At 45.6% G+C, this 20,616-nt stretch overlaps 1 protein-coding gene across 1 annotated transcript in view; it reads right to left on the bottom strand.

The window, feature by feature from the left end:
* Positions 1 to 20,616, bottom strand: part of Bicd1 (bicaudal D homolog 1 (Drosophila)) — a gene marked incomplete at its 5' end in the record, with an annotated part of 213,820 nt that extends 193,204 nt beyond the window's left edge. Inside the window, 1 exon segment of the mRNA XM_005407175.2 lies at positions 20,419 to 20,616. Coding sequence (XP_005407232.2) covers positions 20,419 to 20,616 — 198 coding nt within the window.

Genomic DNA, 20,616 nt, shown 5'->3' on the forward strand with positions numbered 1-20,616 from the left:
ACGGCCCCAAAGAGCCACACGGGGCCACACGGGACCACACATGGGCCCACAGGGCCACACAGGGTCAGACACACATAACCGCAGAGCCACACAGGGCCACACACAGGCTCACAGGGCCCCACAGAGCCACACACAACCCCAGAGCCACATACCAAGGCTCGTGGCACGCAGATGCCGAAAGCACCGTGCCGTGTTCACCAACCCCCGCTCACTGCCACCTCCTGCGTCTCCATGCGCCGCACTTTCGGCCAGGACAGCCCTCTCGCCGCTTGTGCCTTCTCCCCACTGGGACTCAGCCCCCCAGGGGGGTCGCGTCGGGAACGCCGGCCCCACTCGCACACAGCCAGTCTCCTCACTCCTTAACCCTGCTTCCTTTCCTTTTTGCACAAACCACTATGCAAAACTACTTATTTGCTTACTTTTTTGTGACTTTTCCCTCACGAGTCTGTCAACACCCAGAGAGCAGAAGCGTCGTACCCCCAGCACCTAAGAATGCCTGGGGCCTGGCAGTCGTTCCACAGTCCCGTGCAAAATGAAGAAATGTCTACGATCATTCTTCTTACTTAGGGGTAGGAATTCTTCTTAAAATCTTCAGACTGAGAATACAAGGCCAACGCACCATCATTCCTGGTTATTTCTTTCTATGCTGCTTCCCTTCTTACAAGGGAGTTTCGCGGTCGCTGTGGTTGTGGTTCTGAGAGGCGGTGTCCCGGGTCCCCTGTGGCTCAGACTGGCCTGTGTGCCCTGGCCTCATGCGATCTTCCCACCTCGGCCCCCACGGAGCACACGCCACCACATGGCGATGGGCACACAAGCCACACTCAGCTGCTATGGAATCGACTTTAAAATTACACCACTTCCTGGGTTTGGTGTCCACGCCTGCAGTCCCTGCAACTGGGGAGGCTGAGGCAGAACGATTATAAGCTGGAAGCCATCCTTGGCAACTTAGTGAGGCCCTACCTCAAAATATAAGTGGCTGGGAATGTAGCTCAGGGTAAGGCCCTGGGTTCAGTCCCCAGTATCACAAAAATGGTAAAATAAAATCCACAACTTTGACTTATGGGTGATAAATTTAAACTGAGTAAGCACTTAACTCTTTCACAAAATGTGAAATGGGCTTTTTTCTGAGCAGAGTCCTTCAGGTGAACTTGGCCAATGAGCAACTCCTCCAGCTCCCAGAGCCGCTGAGCAAGGGCAGGGCCGCCGGAGGGCATGGAGGGCACCAGCGGGAGCTGACCTGAGGCTCCAAGGGCAGCGACTCCCGAGTCCACTAGAACTGACCCAGCGGAGCACATACTTCCAAAGCCACAAAGAGCTGAAAAACAACAGAATTAAAAAAAAAAAAAAAAGCACCTTCTGAGAGCACTAAATCAAAGTTCAAAGCAGGCTGTGAAGTGCACTTAAAGACCAGTGATTAAGTGGAAATGTTTATGGAGACAGCTAGGTTTTGGAATACGAGCTTACAGAAACGTTTTAAAGCAGTCTTTACCTGAATGCATGGAAACCTGCTACGATGCTATTAAGCAAGGGGGAGCACACGGCACCACCTCTGAGTTCCCCACATACACGACCTATGCGCTAGCCGGGTCTGGATTAAACATTCCTTGTAAACAGTGCTTCTCTTTGGGGCTAGGTAATGGTTATCCATGGCTTCCACAAGACTGCTGGCCCCAGGGCTTGTGTGCATTTCCTACCTTAGAAAATGTTACGTACACAGACCGCTCGGTGACATGCTCAAGGTACAGAGCAATTCACACTTCCATTTCTGCAGTTAACAACACTGGTATCATTAATATTTAATGTTTTTCTAAGTCAATGGGGAAAAAAATAAAAACTCACTGTGATGTAGTCTATATTCACTCACTACTGAGATTGGGCATCTTTCCACATATTTGTTGGTTATTTGTAAACCCTTCACTGGCCTGGGCCTTCTTTCAATGGTATTATTGTTGTTTTTCAATCAACTCATTGGTTATGGATAATATGGATTATAAATTATGGATAGTAATACTTGATATGTCAACCATACTGTATCATTTTTTCCAAGCTGTTGTTTGTGTTCTGCTTTCACTTACGGTATCACCCTTCTCCAAAATATCTGTGTAACCACATGCCATCCTCTGTTTTGAGTCTAAGTTTTATATCTTAATTAGGAAAATTTTCTCCATACTCATCTTTAATAAATGTTCTCCAGAATTTTCCCTTGATTGTAATTTATTCTTTAATGACCCACTAAGTCCTTGGTATCCCAGTGTAAAGTTAATGAAAGAACCAAGGTGAGATGCTGAGGAAGTGAGGGGTGGAGAAGGAAGAGATGGGAGGCCTGGATGTGGCTCAGGGACAGAACGCTTGTGTGTGTTCATGGGGCCCGGCTCTATCCCCGCTATGGCAGACAGAGAGAGATTGGAAAAGTCGTAAAAAGTGACACTAGCTTGCTAACCCCCTTCTTCACTGTTAACATTATGAAAGGAAAGAAAGGAGCTGGGGATTTAGCTCAGTGGCAAAGCGCCTGCCTGGCAAGCGCAAGGTCATGAGTTCCATTCCTGGTACCGAAGAAAAGACAAAAAAAAAAAAAAAGGGAAAGAAAAACTTTTCTAAAAAACATTTTTTTTCTGGTGCCAAAGGTGGAACTCAGGGCCTGACATGTGCTATGCAAGTGCTCTACCACCTTGCTATACCTTTAGCCTTTTTTTTTTCCCCAAAAAAGCATCAGATATTTTTACTTGAAATTATAATTAAGCCACAAATATAAGGAGCATTGGCTTAAAACTATCTGAACACAAATCACACTAAGATTTTTTTTCTAAAAAGTGGAGGAATAGTTATACTTTGCAAAATACTAAAAATGAAATGCCCTAAAGTGATAAAAGACAATTTACACTTAGTATTTATCGAAGCCTTTTCCATAGACATTTTAAACTTCGTGTGATTACCATATCATTCACATCTAACTAGTTCACAGGGAATTGGCAGAAAAATTTACTTTCCAATGTTTAAGGAAAATAATAACAGAGCTGTGGGTAATAAGAAATTCCAGTAATTGGTTTTTTATTTTAAAAAGAGTAGTAAATGAGAAACAAACAAAAAATAGAACAGTAGCAGCATACCAGTATCGCAAACATAAATTAAAGCAAGAACATTCAAAGTGATATAGGGCCTCAAGACAAAATGATATGAATCAATAGTGGTTGTTACATTACATATCGCTATCCTCAACTACTGCTTAGATTTCCAGATATAAGAATCAAAGATTGCTCAAACCATTAAAGAGAATAAGAAAATAATTCTTTGATAAAACATTCAAAATAATACAGTTTCACTAGACAAGATGGTAGGAGTTCACTACTGTAATTCCATTGCATATTGTTACCTTCAAATCAGTTGCTCAGACCACCAGACATAAGCATGCAAAGTCGATCAGAACATAAACAAATGTAAGCATTAACTGTTCATTTCAATACACCATCAGACGGGGCTGGGGATTTAGCTCAGCGGCAAAAGCGCCTACCTGGCAAGCGCAAGGTCGTGAGTTCAGTTCCTGGTACCGGAGAAAAACCAAAAAAAAAAAAAAAATACACCATCAGACATCAGCAAAACAGTCATCGCACCTATTCATATATATATTTATATTTTGCCTTCCTTCTTTCTTTTTTCTTCTTTCCCTCATCCCCAGGTGATTGTTTAAGTTAGAAATACGCACATGCGGGGCTAGGGATTTAGCTCAGTGGCAAAGCGCCTGCCTGACAAGCACAAGGTCGTGAGTTCGGTTCCCGGTACCAGAGAAAAACCAAAAAAAAAAAAGGAAAGAAATACGCACATGCTTGCTGAAATACCACAAAAACACTGTTGAATTAGAGCTTATATTTATAAAACTCTATGAAAAGCCTTTGAAAAATATTTTTCTCCAAAAGTAATTTGTTGGGCCAGTCATATAGCTTAATGGCACAGCGCCTGCCTGGCAAGCACAAGGTCCTCAGTTTGATTTCTGGTACCAAAAAAAAGTGACTTGTTAAGAATTAGCTCAGAGTAAGGCCCACTTGGACAAGCAGTTTGTCTTGCTGGAATTGGGCTCCTTGTTCATAACCATACACTTGGTCTAACAAATCAGGGCCAGACACCCAGGCCCTCTCCCAATACTCTCTGGGGAAAAGCCTCTTGGTAGGGCTTGTACCTAGATGTCTCCCCAGAGCCTCAGATGGTCAGGTGGTCACAGGTGGGGGGTTTTGAAGGTGGCTGGATTAGGGTATGTGAGTGTGAACTAAGGGTGCGATACTGGGGTTAAGGAGGCTGGATAATGAAAGCCCCACCCTGGTGGCACAATCGATAGGCTGATTGCCTGGATGGAATAAAAAGGGAAAAAAAGAAGGCAACCTGCTGCAGCTGCTTGCTACGTGCTGCCTTCTGCCTGCCACACCATTAGCTGTTTCTCCTCTGTGATGCCCCTCTAGCATGCTGCTTTGCCGTGGAGCCAGCTGACTACGGACTGAAATCTCTACAAACCGGACTGAAATCTCTACAAACCGAGCTGAAATAAACCTTTCCTCCTTCAGTGTTGGGTGTTGGATATTTTGTCTCAGTGAGAAAAGCAACTAAGGCATGTATGATCTGCTTTCTTTCCTATTGCTCACATCCTTGTAAGTGCTGGAAAGCAACCCAAAGCAAAAACCTTATGACCACAAAGACTTCAAAAGACAAGGCACCCAGAGAAGAGCAAAATGAGAAGAATTATTCCATCACCTATCAAGAAGTGGCAGAAAGCTCTAACAGTAAGACTGTGTGGTATTTATGCAAGAAAAGCCAACAAATGAATAGAATAAAATGGGCCAAACATAAGGTACATGCTTAAATGTTTAAAATTTATTACAGTAAAGGAACATTGCCATTAATCCCCCTAAAAATACTTTCCAACACTTTGAACATACTCACCCCATCGGTCTTGCCACTTTCTGAAGTCCTCTTTCATGAACGTCTGCCTTTATGAGCTATAATCAAAAATATGGTGAACACTGCTGCCAAAAGCATCCAATGGACAGGCAGGCTTGTAAAATGATCACAGCGTGTTCTCATCCACCTTATTCACCAGATCTGGCACCATGAGACTTCCCTGCCCTTCCCCAAAGTCAAAATAACCAAAAATGAAAACATTTTAAATGGATTCAGGCCACAGAGGCAGCCAGGACAGCACAGCTTCAGAAAGTGGCAGGAATAACAGGTTAAGTGAGTCTGATGGGAGTATTTTGAGGGAGTTAATGCCAATGTGTCTTTTACTGTAGTAAATTCTTTAATTTAAATATTCACTACATTTTTACCATACCCCATAGACTTATGCATGCACAGAAACTTGATTTATGAAAAAGCAGACATTGAAGATTAGTGAGGAAAAGAAATTTCTGTTCAGTAACTGGTGATATTATGATAACTGGCTATCCACTTTTATGAGAGGAAAACTATGGGGGAAATTATAGGGGAAATTTATGGGAGGAAAACTAAATTAGATTTCTACCTCACACCGAATACATAAAACAAATCCACAAAGAATTAAAGATTTAAATATAAAAGGCAATCGCTTCATGGCCTTTTGGCTAAGATCAAGTGTAAATATAAAAGGCAAACCATAAGGTATTTAGAGGATAACACGGTTTAACATTACCATGACTTCCTACTAGGAAAAGCCGGGCGTGGTGGCTCACGCCTGTAATCCCAGCACTCGGGAGGCTGAGGCAGGAGGATCGTTGCAAGTTCAAGACCAGCCTGGGCTACAAAGTGAGCTCAAGGCCAGCCTGAACTGCAGAGCGAGACCCTGTCTCAAAAAAGAAAGACTTCTTAGGAACCAAAAAACACAAACTATGAGCACCCTGAGATAAATTAGCTACATTAAAAGCATTGTATGTACTTCTCAGCTGGGTGTGGCGGCACACACCTAGCACTTAGGAGGCTGAGGTGGGACGACTGACATGAGTTCAAAGCCAGCATGAGCTACACAGTGAGGCCCTGACTCAGAAAAACAAAACAACAACAAAAAAGCGACGTACTTCTCTTCATCAAAGGACACCATAGAAAAACTGAAAAGACAAGCTACAGACTAGAAAAAGGTATTTCCAACACAAATCACTGGAAAACAGTTTAGTACATATAATATTTAGAACTACGCTCTTACAGAAACAAAAATAAAAACAACCCAGTGGAAAAAGTGGGCAAAACATATAAATGTACTTCAGTGACGGGGACGTAGACCCTTGAGTCCATCAGCTTTTCATCACTGTTACAAATACCTCAGAGAAACACCTGAAAGGAGGAGAGGCTTGTTTGGCTCACAGTTTCAGAGGGTTCAGTCCATGGTATGCTGGCTCCTGGGCAGGGACATCATGATGGAAGGGCCTAGCAGAGGACAGCTGCTTCTTGCAGCCAGGAAAAAGACAGGGAGGGAGAGCCAGAGAACCAGGGACAGGGACCAGATACAGCCTTCAAAGGCACACCTTGAGACCTCCTTCTGACTGGTCCACCTTCTAATAGTCTAGTCACGTATGCACTCACCAACAAATGATCATCCATTCATTAGGTTACCACCTGTGGGACCCAGTCACCTCCTGGGCCCCACCCCACAATGGGGAGCCTTTGCAAAGAGTACACTTTATATCTAAACTGTAACAATGCCTGTAAAATTAGAGAAGATAGTTAACCTCTTTTTCTTTTGCGGGGAGCGGAGGTGCTTTGTTTTGGGGATTTCTGTTCCGGTTTTTGAGACAGGGTCTCTCTATGTAGCCCAGGCTGGCCTGGAACTTGACAGCAATTGTCCTGCCTCAGCCTCCTGAGTGCTGGGATTACAGGCATGCACCACCATGCCCAGCTCTTCCTCTGTTTTTTCTTTGCTTAACATCATTATTAATCATAACAATACAAACTAAAGCTGCAGTAAGACAGACTTTCACAACTACTAGTGAGGAAAATATTCTTAAATTCAATAACACAAAGTAGTGACCTGGATGTATAATCAATGATGCCTCATTCCTTATACACTTGTACATTTTGCAATCAGTTCTAACACAGGTTCATATATATGTATGTATACTATTGTTTTTATCATTATCTGTAATGATTCTTTTAAGCCCACCATAATGGTTTCTTCAGCCAGGCATGGTGGCACACACCTGTAAGCCCAGCACTCTGGAGACTGAGGCAAGAGGATCTCAGTGAATTTGAGGCCAGCCAGAGCTACAAGTGAGTTTAAGGCCAGGCTGGACTACATAGTGAGACCTTGTCTCAAAAAAGTACACAAATAAAAATAAAATAAATGACAGAAAAGTAGAAGGGAGGCTATCAGGAGACAAGACGAGGCAAAGGGGGAAGGGCATACACTAGAAGGGATGAGTATGATCAAAATACATTTTGCACAGTGAACCCCAAAAACATGAAAGTAGAGGGGAGGTGGGGCAAGGGGGTGTGGGAGGCAGTGATTAAAGTATGTTACGTGCAGGTGCAAATCTGCCAAAATGAAACCAACTAACCCATACAATCAGTAGGAGTTAAATAAAAAGTAAGGGGGTAGCACGAGAGGCTGGGCAGAAGAATGGCAAGTTTGAGGGCGGCCCGGGCAACTAGGCAGCATCCCGTCTCAGATGCAACACTCACAGGGCTGGAGACATGGTGAGCCTGGCCTCGCCGCTGTGCTCAGAAGGAGGGCCGCAAGCCGGGGGCGCTCTGGGCCAGGGTTCCCCTTGGGCCACCAGCCCGGCTCGCCTGGCAGAGCCTCCAGGGCAACGCGGTGCTGTCGGCGGCCCAGGTGACCCCAAGCACGGGTCCCGGTCCCCTCCCAGCCCACAGCCACCACCTGCCGCAGCAGACCTGACAGACAGCGTCCTGGCCACCTTTTTCTCCTGGAGTGTGAGCCCAAGATCACACAGCTACTAAAAGGATTCAAGCTCAAAGCCCACGAGCTTGGCAATAAAATGTCATAACGGAAGTGTTTGTCACTGTTGCCTCCAACAATAACTAACTTAAAATACAGGGCACGTCTTCCTTATTACTTTACACGTAGCACCACGCTAGGCACAGAGCTAATGCTCATGAATTACTTAATATACACGAAGGCATGAGTGAATGAGTGACAGCACTCCAGAGCGCCCCCTGTATCGCAGAACCAATGCTGACACGGCCTTCATATCGCGCCAGACGAGGCTCCACTACCACTCCTAGGGCCAGATTACCCAGAACAGGGAACAGGGAGAAGAACGCAGGTGAAGATTCAAGTACAACGCAGCAGGCAGAAGTCAGCAAAACGTCTTTTTAGTTTTGCTAAAACTGGAACTGATTCCACCCAGTCCCGGGGTGGTGAGTCCATGGCATGTATGCCACGGCAGGCTGTTTGCCTCATTGAAAGCTCTGCTGTGTTTTTCCTTTAATGTTTTGGGGTTTTTTGTTTTGTTTTGTTTTGTTTTTGCAACAAGGTCTCTATGTAGCCCAGGCTGGCCTCAGACTTTCAGCGATCCTCCTGCCTCAGCCTCCCAAGTGCTGGGATTACAGGTGTGCATCACTGTGCCTGGCCATGAGTTGTTTTTTCTAAACTAAAACCTCAGCATTCAGGTTTAATTGCAGCATTGGCACTTCATGATAATTAAGTGGGTTTTGGGTTGCTGTCAGGGAGCTCAGTCTACAAAAGGTTCACCACCACCGATGTCAACCAAATGCTTATTAAGACAAGTTTTGTTTCACTTCTTTTCAAAATAACTGGCTGTCTTTACTAACTTCATTTTTATTTTTCCCAGCATAATTCAATGCAATACCATAAACATCAATGAAACACATGCTATGGGAGCGGGAGAGAGCACACATACACCTCACAGGCTACTGGGCTAATCAGAACTCCTCCCCATGCTATGTCGGAGGTGCACATCTCTACTCCCAGCTGACTGGCAGGCTGACCAAGAAGGGAATCCCCTGAGCTCGGAGTTAGGGAACAACATGGGCAGTGGAGATTCCTCTCAACTGAAAGAAGAAAGCAAACCGGGTGTGATGGTATGCCCCTATAATCCCAACACAGGAGGCTGAGGCAGGAGGACTGCAAATTCAAGCCCAAATTTTTCATTTACTATTCACCCCCCGGCTTGGTCCCCTCCAGCCATGTGGCCCCTTGCTGGTGCTCACCCGTGGGGCTTTCTCTGACCATCTTACTGAAAATAATACCTTTCCCACTTCCCTGCCACCCTCCATGTTCCCGGTTTTTACTCTTCTCTGCCTAGTAGGCTACTTTCCCTCCTCATTTTATTTCTTGATGTTCTTCCCCTGCAAATGTCAGCTCCGTGAGCATGGGACTTTCTGTTGGGTTTGTTCTCTGTTAGATCCTTCAACACCTTGATCAGCGAGGAACAACAGCAGGAGGCTCTAAACGCACAGCCAGTGCAGGAAGGAACGGATGAATTCCTCTGTGTGGAACAGCCTCACTGCTTGCAGCCTTCACTGCGGTATCTATTTTCCTTCATCACTTCGGCACCACAAATTTAAATGCATCTTAAAACTAATTCACTTGGGATTGATCAGTGACGACTACAATCTCATGAGTCTACATTTCTTTTCATTGCTTTTTCTTGAAATGACTCAGCATGACTGCTATCTAAAATAAATTTTTAAAAGTCTTATGGCTCTGGTCTAAATATTAGCAAATAGTAACTTACATTATTCCAAGCACTTCAATTATGATTTCCAAGTGCATATTAATTTGCATACAAAGAATAAAGTTCTTTATTGCAGTCCTTGTAGTAAAAATAACTATAACAACTCAGATGTGGTGGCTCTTGCCTATAATCCCTGCTTTCAGGAGGCTGAGGCAGGAGGATCACCACGAGTTGGAGGCCAGCCTAGGCTACACAGTGAGGCTAAGCCTAAACTACACAGTGACACCTTGACTCAAAAAAAAAAAGAGAGAAAAAACAAAACCTATAATGATTAAGGTAGAAGACCTGAGAATTCTCTTAAGAAAGAATTCTAGTTCTAAAAGCTTTTAAACTATTGACAAAAATGAGCCTCTTGTTGTTCCAACACCAGATCACTAAACCACAGTTCTCAGTTCAATATTAAGAACCTGTGTCAATCTTTTAAAAATTCAAAAAAAGCCTATGTTTCAAGAGAACATTATACTATTTCTTTTCTCTGTGGGTTGATTTTTCTTCCTAATTGTATTTTCCAGATTTTCAGCTTACAGGCTCTGGCTGCACACAAGCCTTAGCAGAAAGAAAGCCAGTCTGTGTGGGCAGGGGCTGTAGCTCAGGGGTAGAACACTCGCCCAGCAGGCACAAGGCCCTGGGTTCAAGCCCCAGCACTGGGAGAAAATGAACACACAAAAAACAAGCCGCTCTGTGATCTGAGGCAGGGAGGGAAGCGTGCCAAAGAAATTATCTGCAAAATGATGGCATCTCCACCTGAACAAGAGGAGGAGGAGTCGTGCACAGACTGAGCACATCCTGTCTCCATCTGTCACCTCCCGGGAAGTCAACCTCAGGAAATCTACAGTCGGGGAAGGCCCCGTATCCATGCTGGGACGCAGACCTTTCTCAATTTCTAAAACCAGTGGCTAAGGGCTCTTCATAGCAGCACTTGATTGCACAATCTGCAGCGTGAGCACAAAACAAGGACCCGCCATTCAGAGCCCTCTCTTCCAGATCCCGCCGCGCTATGGAACAAGCATTCCTCGGAAATTGCTACTGCCACCGTGTTCTTCCCATGAATATAAACAGCACTCGTGTTTTCAGTTCTGACTTAAAAGGTAGAAATAGAGCAGTTAAATACTGCATTTTAAAGTGGTGCCTTTTCTCCTTAAAATAATGTTTAAAAATAGTATTTCCAAAGAACAACTGAAAACAACACAGCCATGAAAGATCAAAACTTCAAAGAAATTCTTAAGCATTCTACTGGCATAAGCAACCGCAAACAGAATAAAGCCAACAAAACAGACAAAACAAAAAGACAAAATAACTTTTTTTTTTTTTGGTTTTTGGTTTTTCTCCGGTACCGGGAACCGAACTCACAACCTTGCGCTTGCCAGGCAGGCGCTTTGCCGCTGAGCTAAATCCCCAGCCCCTCAAAATAACTTAAAATACAAAAAAATTAACTTTCCAGAATGGACAATCAAGAGCTGGGGACAGACCTCAGCGCAGACGTCTGCCTAGCAGGGTCTTGCCAAACCCCCAGCCTAAGCGAGGACGGGCAGGAACATGCAGCCCAGTTGAACACATTTCCCTACCCACTGCAGAAAAGTTTTTGATGACAAAAGAAGACGAGTTTCTAAAGACTGCGAAACAGGAAACTCCGGCCTGCGAGTCACGCCTGACACTGTCTCCTGCCCTGGTGGCACCCTGCCCGAGCCACCAGCCGCTCGGTACGAACTTCTGAATGAGTAACTGAAACAGAACAAAAAGGGACGGGCAGTTGAGTACAAAAGGAAAAACTCAGCTTGCTATGTAACGTAAACAGCTGACAACACAGATTATAGAACGCTGGACCTTGTCACCAATGACGAAACATATACCGTGTGTGTGCTCTGCACGTACATGTGTGCACATGTGTGCAAAGAAAGACTGTGGAGAACACAGGCACAGACCGCCCTCCGCACGGCCACACGGTTCCAAAATAGAGTTTCGCTGGAGACACCCCAAAATTTCCAGATACATTCATGTTAAACTTCTACAGTACCCATACATTTTCTTCTGAAAATCAAGCAAATCAAAAATCAAAATTAATCTTTGGACCCATTTTTTAGAATATTCCAAATAGTTACATATCATCCAATACTGTAGAGTACCAAATACTAAAGCAGCAAATGTTAACCGTGTTAAGGCAGCATAAAAATGAGAAACTTGGGTAATTAATAGGAACATGAGCAACAACAAAACCAAAGAGGCTCGGAGCAGGACGAGGACCTTCAGGAGCATCTGTATGACGCACCCTTTCCTAGCCTGACCTCATCCCTGACAGCATCCCAGCCGGTGGGTGGCCGGCTTCACCTTCAGCTCTTTTGCCGGCAGGGAACTCACTACTTTTTAAGGAGGCCTCCTTTTTCCATTACTGGACAATTACACTTGAGAGAAAGTTCTTCATTTTGATCCCAAAACCTGAATCCCCGCGATCTGCAGGGTCCTGTTCTGCTCTGTGCAGCCAAGCTCAAATGCATCGCTGAAGACCAAGTCGGTGAATCAGTTCTATAATACAATAGGGAGATTCAAAAAGCAAAGCAAAAGGCCGGGCGTGGTAGCACACACCTGTAATCCCAGCACTTGGGAGGCTAAGGCAGGAGGATTGTCACGAGTTCGAGACCAGCCTGGGCTACAAAGTGCGCTCAAGGCCAGCCTGAACTGCATAATGAGACCCTGCCTCAAAAAGACAAAAAAAAAAAAAAGCAAAGCAAATCCAGGGCAAGTGTTCACACAAAATGCTCAAAGAAGAGAAATATTAACCGTTTCTTTTTTTTTTTTTTGAAGGTGCAGGGACAGGGTACAAGCGTTCAGACAGTGGGTGAACCTGGCTAGAAGCAAACTCCCAGGGCTGAATCAGCAGCAACACTAACAAAACAGTGGATGTCGGATCCCTGAAGTTTCCATGAAAGTTACCGGCATTAAGTGTGATTATCCCGTACTGAAGAAAAACAGTGAATTTGAAAAGAACAGGCAGATCCACAAGCAGAACAGGTAGCTCTAAAACAAACCACCTCAGAAACTCAGAGCTGGTTAACGTCACAGAGCTGATCTCTCCCAACACCTGAACTTTACAGAAGAAATAATTAAATCCCAGGAGGGAAAGGCACCAAGGACGATCTTTATTTGCCCCTGTAATGAGCAGACACGTTTGCTACGATTCTCCTGTTTTCTGCCCTTTTGCCCCCACCTCCTGTGAGAGGCCACAAAAGGCTGGGTAAACCCTGAAACTCAGCTCTCAGAGGGCAAAGGCGGGCGGGATACTACAACGAGGCCCGGCCGCCTGAGATCATGGCGGCTTCTCCCCAAGATCCCGAGTGGACAGGATGTGGTCACACTGCAGGCCCCGCTCCTGCTGCCCGCGGACACCGGCCAGGTAGGATGCTGATGCACGCTGTGCCCACTGCCCGCCAGCGAGACAAGGGGCAAAGCCACGGAACACCCGCAGCTCCCCCACGTCATCACGCGGCCTGCCCGGGGACACGTGAGTGCACCCCACCAGTTTCTCTCACACAGACCACCCCTCTTCCTCTCGCTTATCACGCAAGCTATGCGGGCAGAACCTGGGCCATTTCCCTCACCCCACCTCCCAGAATCACCCCACTCTCTGAGGCTCTCTGGCTTTCCTCCTCTTCAGTCCTTTTTCACATTTAAAGTATCAGTGTAGCCAGGCGTGATGGTGCACACCTATAATTCCCGAATTTAGCAGGCAGGAGGATCACACTGAGTTCAAGGCCAGCCTGGGCTACACTGAGATCCTGTCGTCAAAAAAATCAAAAAAAGAAAGAAGGAAAATCAGCCCTAGCCAGGCATGGTGGCACACACCTATAGTGGCACTCGGGAGGCAGAGGCAGGAAGATTGCTGCGAGTTTGAGGCCAGCCTGGGCTACAAAGCAAGCTCAAGGCCAGTTTGAACTGCATAGCGAGACCTTGTCTCAAAAAACAAAAACAACAACAAACACAGCCTTGTCCTAGAAACAGCTGCAGTTTGAGAGAGCAAACTATTAAACATAAAGCATCAGGGTGCAAGACTGTACATGCGGGGTGACACTGTTCCTATAAAAACAAAAAACAACACCCCCCCCAGGTGGATTCAGAAGTTTAAAGGTGTTTAAATCAAGTACGGCCCTCCAAATTCACCCAAGTGTCATAATAAGAACAGACAGGGAGTCGGAGAGAGAACACTAGTAATTTGCATATCCTTTCATCTAACTTGTAGTATTGTGATTGTAATTCTTGCAAGCAAACTCTTGGACCAAAAATAGAAGGAAAAGACAAACACTTCAAAGTGCTAACACAAGCTCAAGAATCAGTTCCTGAGCCTCCGACAGTTCCGCTCCCCCAGCTCTCGGAAGCCCCAGGTCAGGAAGGACCACTGCTCCCCGTGGTCTGCCCAGTGCCCATTTCCCTACCCACTGTTACTAGCTTGCATTTCTCCTAATTCAGAACGCAATCAAACCCACAAATGAAAACATTATTACACTATTCCTGCATTCCAGAAGCTAGAAGGGAGGTTTGAATAAAATGACAACCAATTATAAAGAAAAAAAAAAAAAATTTTTTTTGAGACACGGTCTCACTATGTAGCCCAGGCTGGCCTCGAACTCACAGCAATCCTCCAGCCTCAGCCTCCCGAGTGCTGGGATTACAGGTATGCACCAACATGCACGTCTGGCAAATCACACAAACTGTTCATTTATTAAACTGAGAGTTGTATTGGAACTTATCATGCAATTGATGTCTCACCCCAAGAAAATGTGACTTAGAAGGACACATAACCTTGGGTGTCAACCTTATCCTCTAAGACTGCTCTTCCCCGTAGTACTTTCCTTTGTAAATGGAACCAGTCTGCCATGGGGAGGAGATCCTCAGCTCTTCCATCCTGCTTACTTTCCACATCCAGTCACACCCACACAAGAGCCATCTTATCTCTTCAACAGCTCTTACAAGGGTCCCTGCCTACTGTCCCCACGGCCACTGCCCATCCCAACCACCCTGAGACCACCGCCTTCTGCATGATCCTGGAGACACTGCACCCTCTGAGGGACCCGAGGACAGGGGCCTCCTACACCCCTCAGCCTGCGGCCTTGAGAAGGGCCCCAGCTCTCTACGCCCCAGTGTGGCAGCATCTACCTTTCCTCTAGAAGGATTCTTTTATGTTTTTTGGTATGGTCTTTTCAAGATTTCCTTAGCAAAGACAGAGGATTTTATTCTCAGGGAGCGTGAGATAATAAATTTGTGGGGTTTTTAAGACCCTAAGTTCGTAGTAAGTTGTTATGGAAGCAACAAGAAATGTCTGCAAGAATGCACCGTGAGAATAATTGTAAGTCTCTGACGAGAAGACTACAGTCTGCTTTTAGGACTGGGGCACAAGGAATCATCCTCCGTGGTTCCCTGCAGAGTCACCTATAGATGGGCAGTTTCCATGCAGCAGCGTGGCCCCATCGGAGGAGGGAACGCCGTGACCTCTAACCCAGTACTTCCTGTCTCTAGGCACTCGTCCACTTCAATGTTGCATGAAGTGGGGCCATACAGTATTCACCCTTTCACGTTTGGCTTCTTTACATGATGTTGTGAAGTTTTCTCCACACTGTGGAATCAGAACTGTGTTGGCTTTTTTAGGAGACAGGGTCTCACTTGTTGTTCAGGTTGGCCTTGGACTCACTAGGTAGCCTAGGCTGGCCTCAAATTCATGGCGATCCTCCTGCCTCAGCCTCCTGAGTGCTGGGATTACAGGTGTGCACCACCAAGCCCAGGCTTATTGGGTTTTTGGAATAAGGATTTTTATAAAAACCAAAGACACCTACAAGTCACCTACATCTCAGTGGAGCCCTACATTGAGTTGTTTTGTGGTTGGTTTGATTTGGTTGTTTTGGTTTTTTTGAGACAGAGCCTCACTGTGTAGTGCAGGCTGGCCTTGAACTCCCTTATGTAGCCCAGGCTGGCCTCGAAATCATAGCAGTTCTCTTGCCTCAGCCTCCCGAATGCCGGGATTACAGGAGTGCGCCACCACGCCCGGCTTCATATAGAGATGAATTATTTTCACTGTAAAAATGAGCAATAATCTCTGAATTATTTTGAAGACTAAATGAGATACGATACAAGCCCCAAACACAGCTATATTTCATTTCCCTTCCCTGGCTCCCCGCCTCCAACATGAGCCACCACATTTCCCCTGCAGCTTTTCCTCCTGGACCCACATACCCCACATAGGTGAGGAGCTGTCTGACCCTAAGACAATGCAACTCTGCACACTCTCCCTCCTTCACAGCCACAACTCCAGGCAGAACTTTCTGCGTAAGAAACACTTTTACCACACATTTCAGTATCAAGTAATGGTTACACTTTCAAATCGGGAGTGCACTATCTAAGCGTACAAGCTCCTAAGGGGATGAAAGGACAGGATACTTGTAAGCAAGAAATCCTGAAGGAAACCTTGAATGTGTGCTGGTTCACCTTCTCACACAAACGTGGCAGATGTGATAGAAGACCGTAACATCTGGCTAAATGGTCCTTGAGAACTGCCTTTGCCAAAGACGAAACGGTGGACTGAATAAAAAGAAGGAAAGCTCCAAATGCGAGCACCTGGGTCAAAATAAAACATGTAACCAAAAGTGATCTTTGAAATTGTTTGTAAACTGTTTCCCAAAGCAGAGACTGATAAAATAGGTTTCTGTTAGTTTCATTGTAAGTATAAATATTCCTTCTTCAAACACAAAAGAAGTTAAAATAGTTCATGCAAATCAACTGAGTATTAACGCTCTCATCATGTTCATTCAGAGATCAGAAAAGAAATCTGGGGATTCCTCCATAAGATTTTGTGACTTTGAATTTGCAGATACAAAAGAAGCTGACAATCTGTCAGAGCACACCAGAGATAAAAATGAATCCCGTTTAAAGATGAAGCCAGGGAATTTAAATGGCTTTCATCAGATCCCTAATTTGATCCTCTCTGAAACTATATAAGTAAATGTTCACTTTTTGCAATGATTTACAGCCCTGAAGAAGTTCCAAGAGGAAGAGCTCTTCGATGCTCCGGAAGTACTCAGCAGCTGGCGTCTGTCCGCGGGGTCCGGGTCGGAGCGGGGGTCAGGGTCAGGGTCAGGGCTGGGGCCGGGGCCTGGGTCAGGGTAGTGGAAAGGAGCCTGCAACAAGGGAGAAGTCCTAGCACCCTGCCTCTGCGCCCTGGCGGAAGACAGCTGGCTCGGCTACCAGGAATGCTGAATCATTCCTTTGGAAGGTACCTTTTTAAACTTTGTGTTTTAAATGTCAACCGTTCTAAAGGAAGAGAAAAAATTTTACATTTCACATCTAGGGTATTTTTATGGATACATACTTTTAGTTGTCAAGTTATTTTAGAATCATGACTGTTCTTCCAACACTGGCCTGGGTGACAGACACAAAGCACTGATTTACACTCATCCCCAACACACAAGGCTCCAAGTATAACTGGGCAGGTGGGCCTCTCGGTCCCGGAAGAGAAAGCATTACTGCTGACATCATAAATCCACATCAAGGCTTCTAGCGGACAAGACGCTTTGTCCAGCTGCCCAGGGGACAATAAGAAGGAGAACATGACCATGATGTAACAAGTCATCCTTTCTTCAGATCCTTGGTATTTTCAAGTGTCTTCCCTCCTGAACAGAATTGCAAGTCACACAACCAAGGCAAAGCACTCAACAGTGCCAGGCCAGCCCAAAAATCAACTGGGCCTGGGGAAGAAATAATGAGGAAAATACTGATTAATTCGTTCTACTGATTTCTCCCCTGCATTCCTGTCATCGTAGTACCCAGCCTTGGAAGGAGGCTGGCGAGCTCGCTGGGTATCGACTCTGGTAAGCAGAATGACCCAAGAACACCCAGCCGTGTCACTCAGCCAGAAAGCCCCAATGCCCCTTTCGGACACAGTACAGTAGTTTTCTGTTGACAGTCCCATACGCAGATCCAGCTATTTTTCAATGAACCCTATCTGTTGGAAGAACCTCATGACAAGCCGAAGATTTCTTTCCTACTTGGCTTTATAGTTGTAATACAAAAACATTTTTTACCATATATTCCTGATAATGAACAAAATTTTCTTCGAGAATCACAGCATTACAAAATGGTTTTCAAAAATGGCTTCTATGTGACATGAAACTACCTCAGTTTGCACAATTACTTTTGATTTATTTTTCCAACACTGAACATTACTGATTGAGACTCATCAAGCTCATTTAAGTAGTACTCAAACTAAAAGTGCATAGCCATAGCCATAAAAATAACAGGTCTTGCTATCAAATAACTAAAACAATGATTATTTTAGTACCCTAAATATTTTTATATAATTATATAAACCAGTTTATTAAGAACCTTAAACTGAATTTTATTTATGTTAAATGTAACTCAAAATATACACAGGGTCAAGTGATATTTGCTAAAAAATAATCCTGATAAATTTTTGTTAACCTCTTGCTATATAGAATACAATTAAAACTTTATAGAAAATGCATGTAACCAGTATCTGTATTAGTCTGTATTAGGAAACCTCAAGCAGTTTTCTCATTACTATTGATGAAACTGATACAGGTAGTTACTTCATACATCATAATTTTCTTAGTCTTTCTCTGACACCAACCAGTACCGGCTAGAGGATGCTTGATCCAGTAGAAATTGGTTCTTTCAGAAAATGCTTATTGCACACCTACTATGTGCTGAGCTAGACTCCAGATTTCATGTGCACTAAGCTACCTTCAAGTTCATTATATTAAGCAAAGTAATCCAACCACAGAAAGACAAAGACCTCACAATCTTCTTCTGATGTGCAATTAAAATGTTAATCTCATAGGCGTAGGGAGTAGAATGGGTGGTAGTTACAGAGGTTGGGGTGGTTAGGGGCAAGGGAAGTTGCAAAGCTGTTGGTCAAAACAAACACAATTAGAGGCACCTGGTAGAATAAATGTAAGAGAGTTGCTGTACAGCTTGGTGATTACGGTTAATGACAACAGACTGTATTTTTGGAAAGTGCAGAGAGTGGGTCACAAAACTGCTAACCATTTGAGATAATACCTTTGCTAATCAGCTAGAGTTAACCATTGCCCAGCGTATATACCTCAAAATACCATGCTGTCCACAATACATACATACAATTTTATCTAAGTCTAGGTAAAAACAAATAACTAGCTAAGCCATTCCTTCCCTGAAAAGCCCATGGTCTATTAAAGGCAAAGACAGCCACATTAAGGTTGAAGGTGCAGTGTATGCAACAACATGGAAGGTCCCTGCCAGGGCCCTTTAAAACAAGCAGGAAGGTCAGCTCCCAGCGACGGCCCACGTCGTGAGAAAGTCCCCCTCCTTCATCAAGGAGATGGTGGCCTAGTCCTGTCTGCTTTGCACTTCACCGTGGCGAAGCACAGCTGACAGGTGAAGACAACATCAAAACATCTCCGAGAATTACGACCACCGTCCTGATTCCTTCCTCCCTCACCGGGTATCACCACTGCATTTAAACACGTCAGCCTAAGACCTAATCCGAGCAGGAAAAGATAAACAAGTCCAGCTGTCCTTAAGACCAGTCACAGACACGGCAAGAAAAGCGTCCTCTAGAAATCTACAGCCTGACACACGAAAATTGCATTTCTAGCTGGGTTTTTTAACCATGTGTACTACATCCGTTTTTCTTCTATTTAGCCAAGTGGGTAAAAATAGGATCTAAAAGGATAAATGCTTACTGTATTGCATACTGAAGTAGAAGGCAGGATGATTCGATACATCATAAATCACATCTTTTCATTATATCAACATTAAAAAAGATCTTCCCCTCCGCTAAAACAAACTTACATCATTAGAAAAAGAGTCTTGATCTTATACGCCTAACATCTAAAACGCTACGGTGCGCCTAAAGACAGGGGCCTGTCGCACGGAAAAGCAGCGCATATGCACACTAACATCTAGACGTGTTTACTTGCTCCTCACAGCGCCAAAAGAAGGAGGTAAAAACACCGAGTGCCTTAAACAATATGCGCGTCTGAGAGCCTGACGGGAGATCAAAGCTCATTCATTACTTTCCTCCAGTACACAGTCGCCCTTTAGAAGCAGCCAACTACCAAAGACTGAAGAGGACAACGCTCTGTGACATTGTGGTGTGCAGGAGTCTCAACCCCTCCGAAATTCGGGCTCCCCGTCTCCAGCACACCCCACCCCCGCAGGCCGCGGGAGGGGCCCCGTTCCCCGCTCAGGGTGACCTCCTACGGTCTGGGCTCAGAGGTGAGCCCAGGGCGGACGGCCCAGCAAAGTTGTTTTGCCGCTGCAGCCCCAGGACAAGGTCTGAAAGCCAGGGGCGCCAAGCCTGCCAGCCTTTGTCAGCGGGGCTGGCAAGTTCTCCCGAGACGAGTCCCCGCCACCCCCGACAAAGCTGAGGGGCCACTGATCCTGCACCTTGGAATCCTGTGGGTCCCCGGGCACAAACCGGCTCATCAGCTCTGCGGATGTCGGGATTGTCCCTAAAACCCGGGATGGAATGGCAGCAGTTTGGGCAAGTTTGATTTATTCCTCCCGAGCCGGGCACCGCTCGAGGACTCAGGGCACCGTCCCTCCCCCACGGGCTCCCGCAGCCGGCGGCGCCTCCCGGGTTCCGGCTTCCACTGCATCTCTCGGGCAGTTCTGCTCCCGAGGAGAAAACAATGGACTTCTCGTCTTCCCGGACCAACAAAGGGCTCGGCGGGCCCGCGGGCGCACGCCTCCCGGCCGCGGCCGGACCCACCTCGCGCAGCTGCTCCAGCTCCTGCTTGAGGCTGTCGTACTCGGCCTCCAGCTCGTCATACTGCTGCTTCAGCGTCAGCTTCTCCTCCAGCACCACCAGCCCGTACTCGGCCGCCTGGATCTTCTCGTGGGTGGTCTCGCTGAGCTCGCGCGTCAGCCGCTCGATCTCCGTCTTGTAGTGATCCACGCCCGGCAGCGG

This window comes from Chinchilla lanigera, unplaced genomic scaffold, assembly GCF_000276665.1.
Source record: "Chinchilla lanigera isolate Chin_1 unplaced genomic scaffold, ChiLan1.0 scaffold00104, whole genome shotgun sequence".
Classification (NCBI taxonomy): Eukaryota; Metazoa; Chordata; class Mammalia; order Rodentia; family Chinchillidae; genus Chinchilla; species Chinchilla lanigera.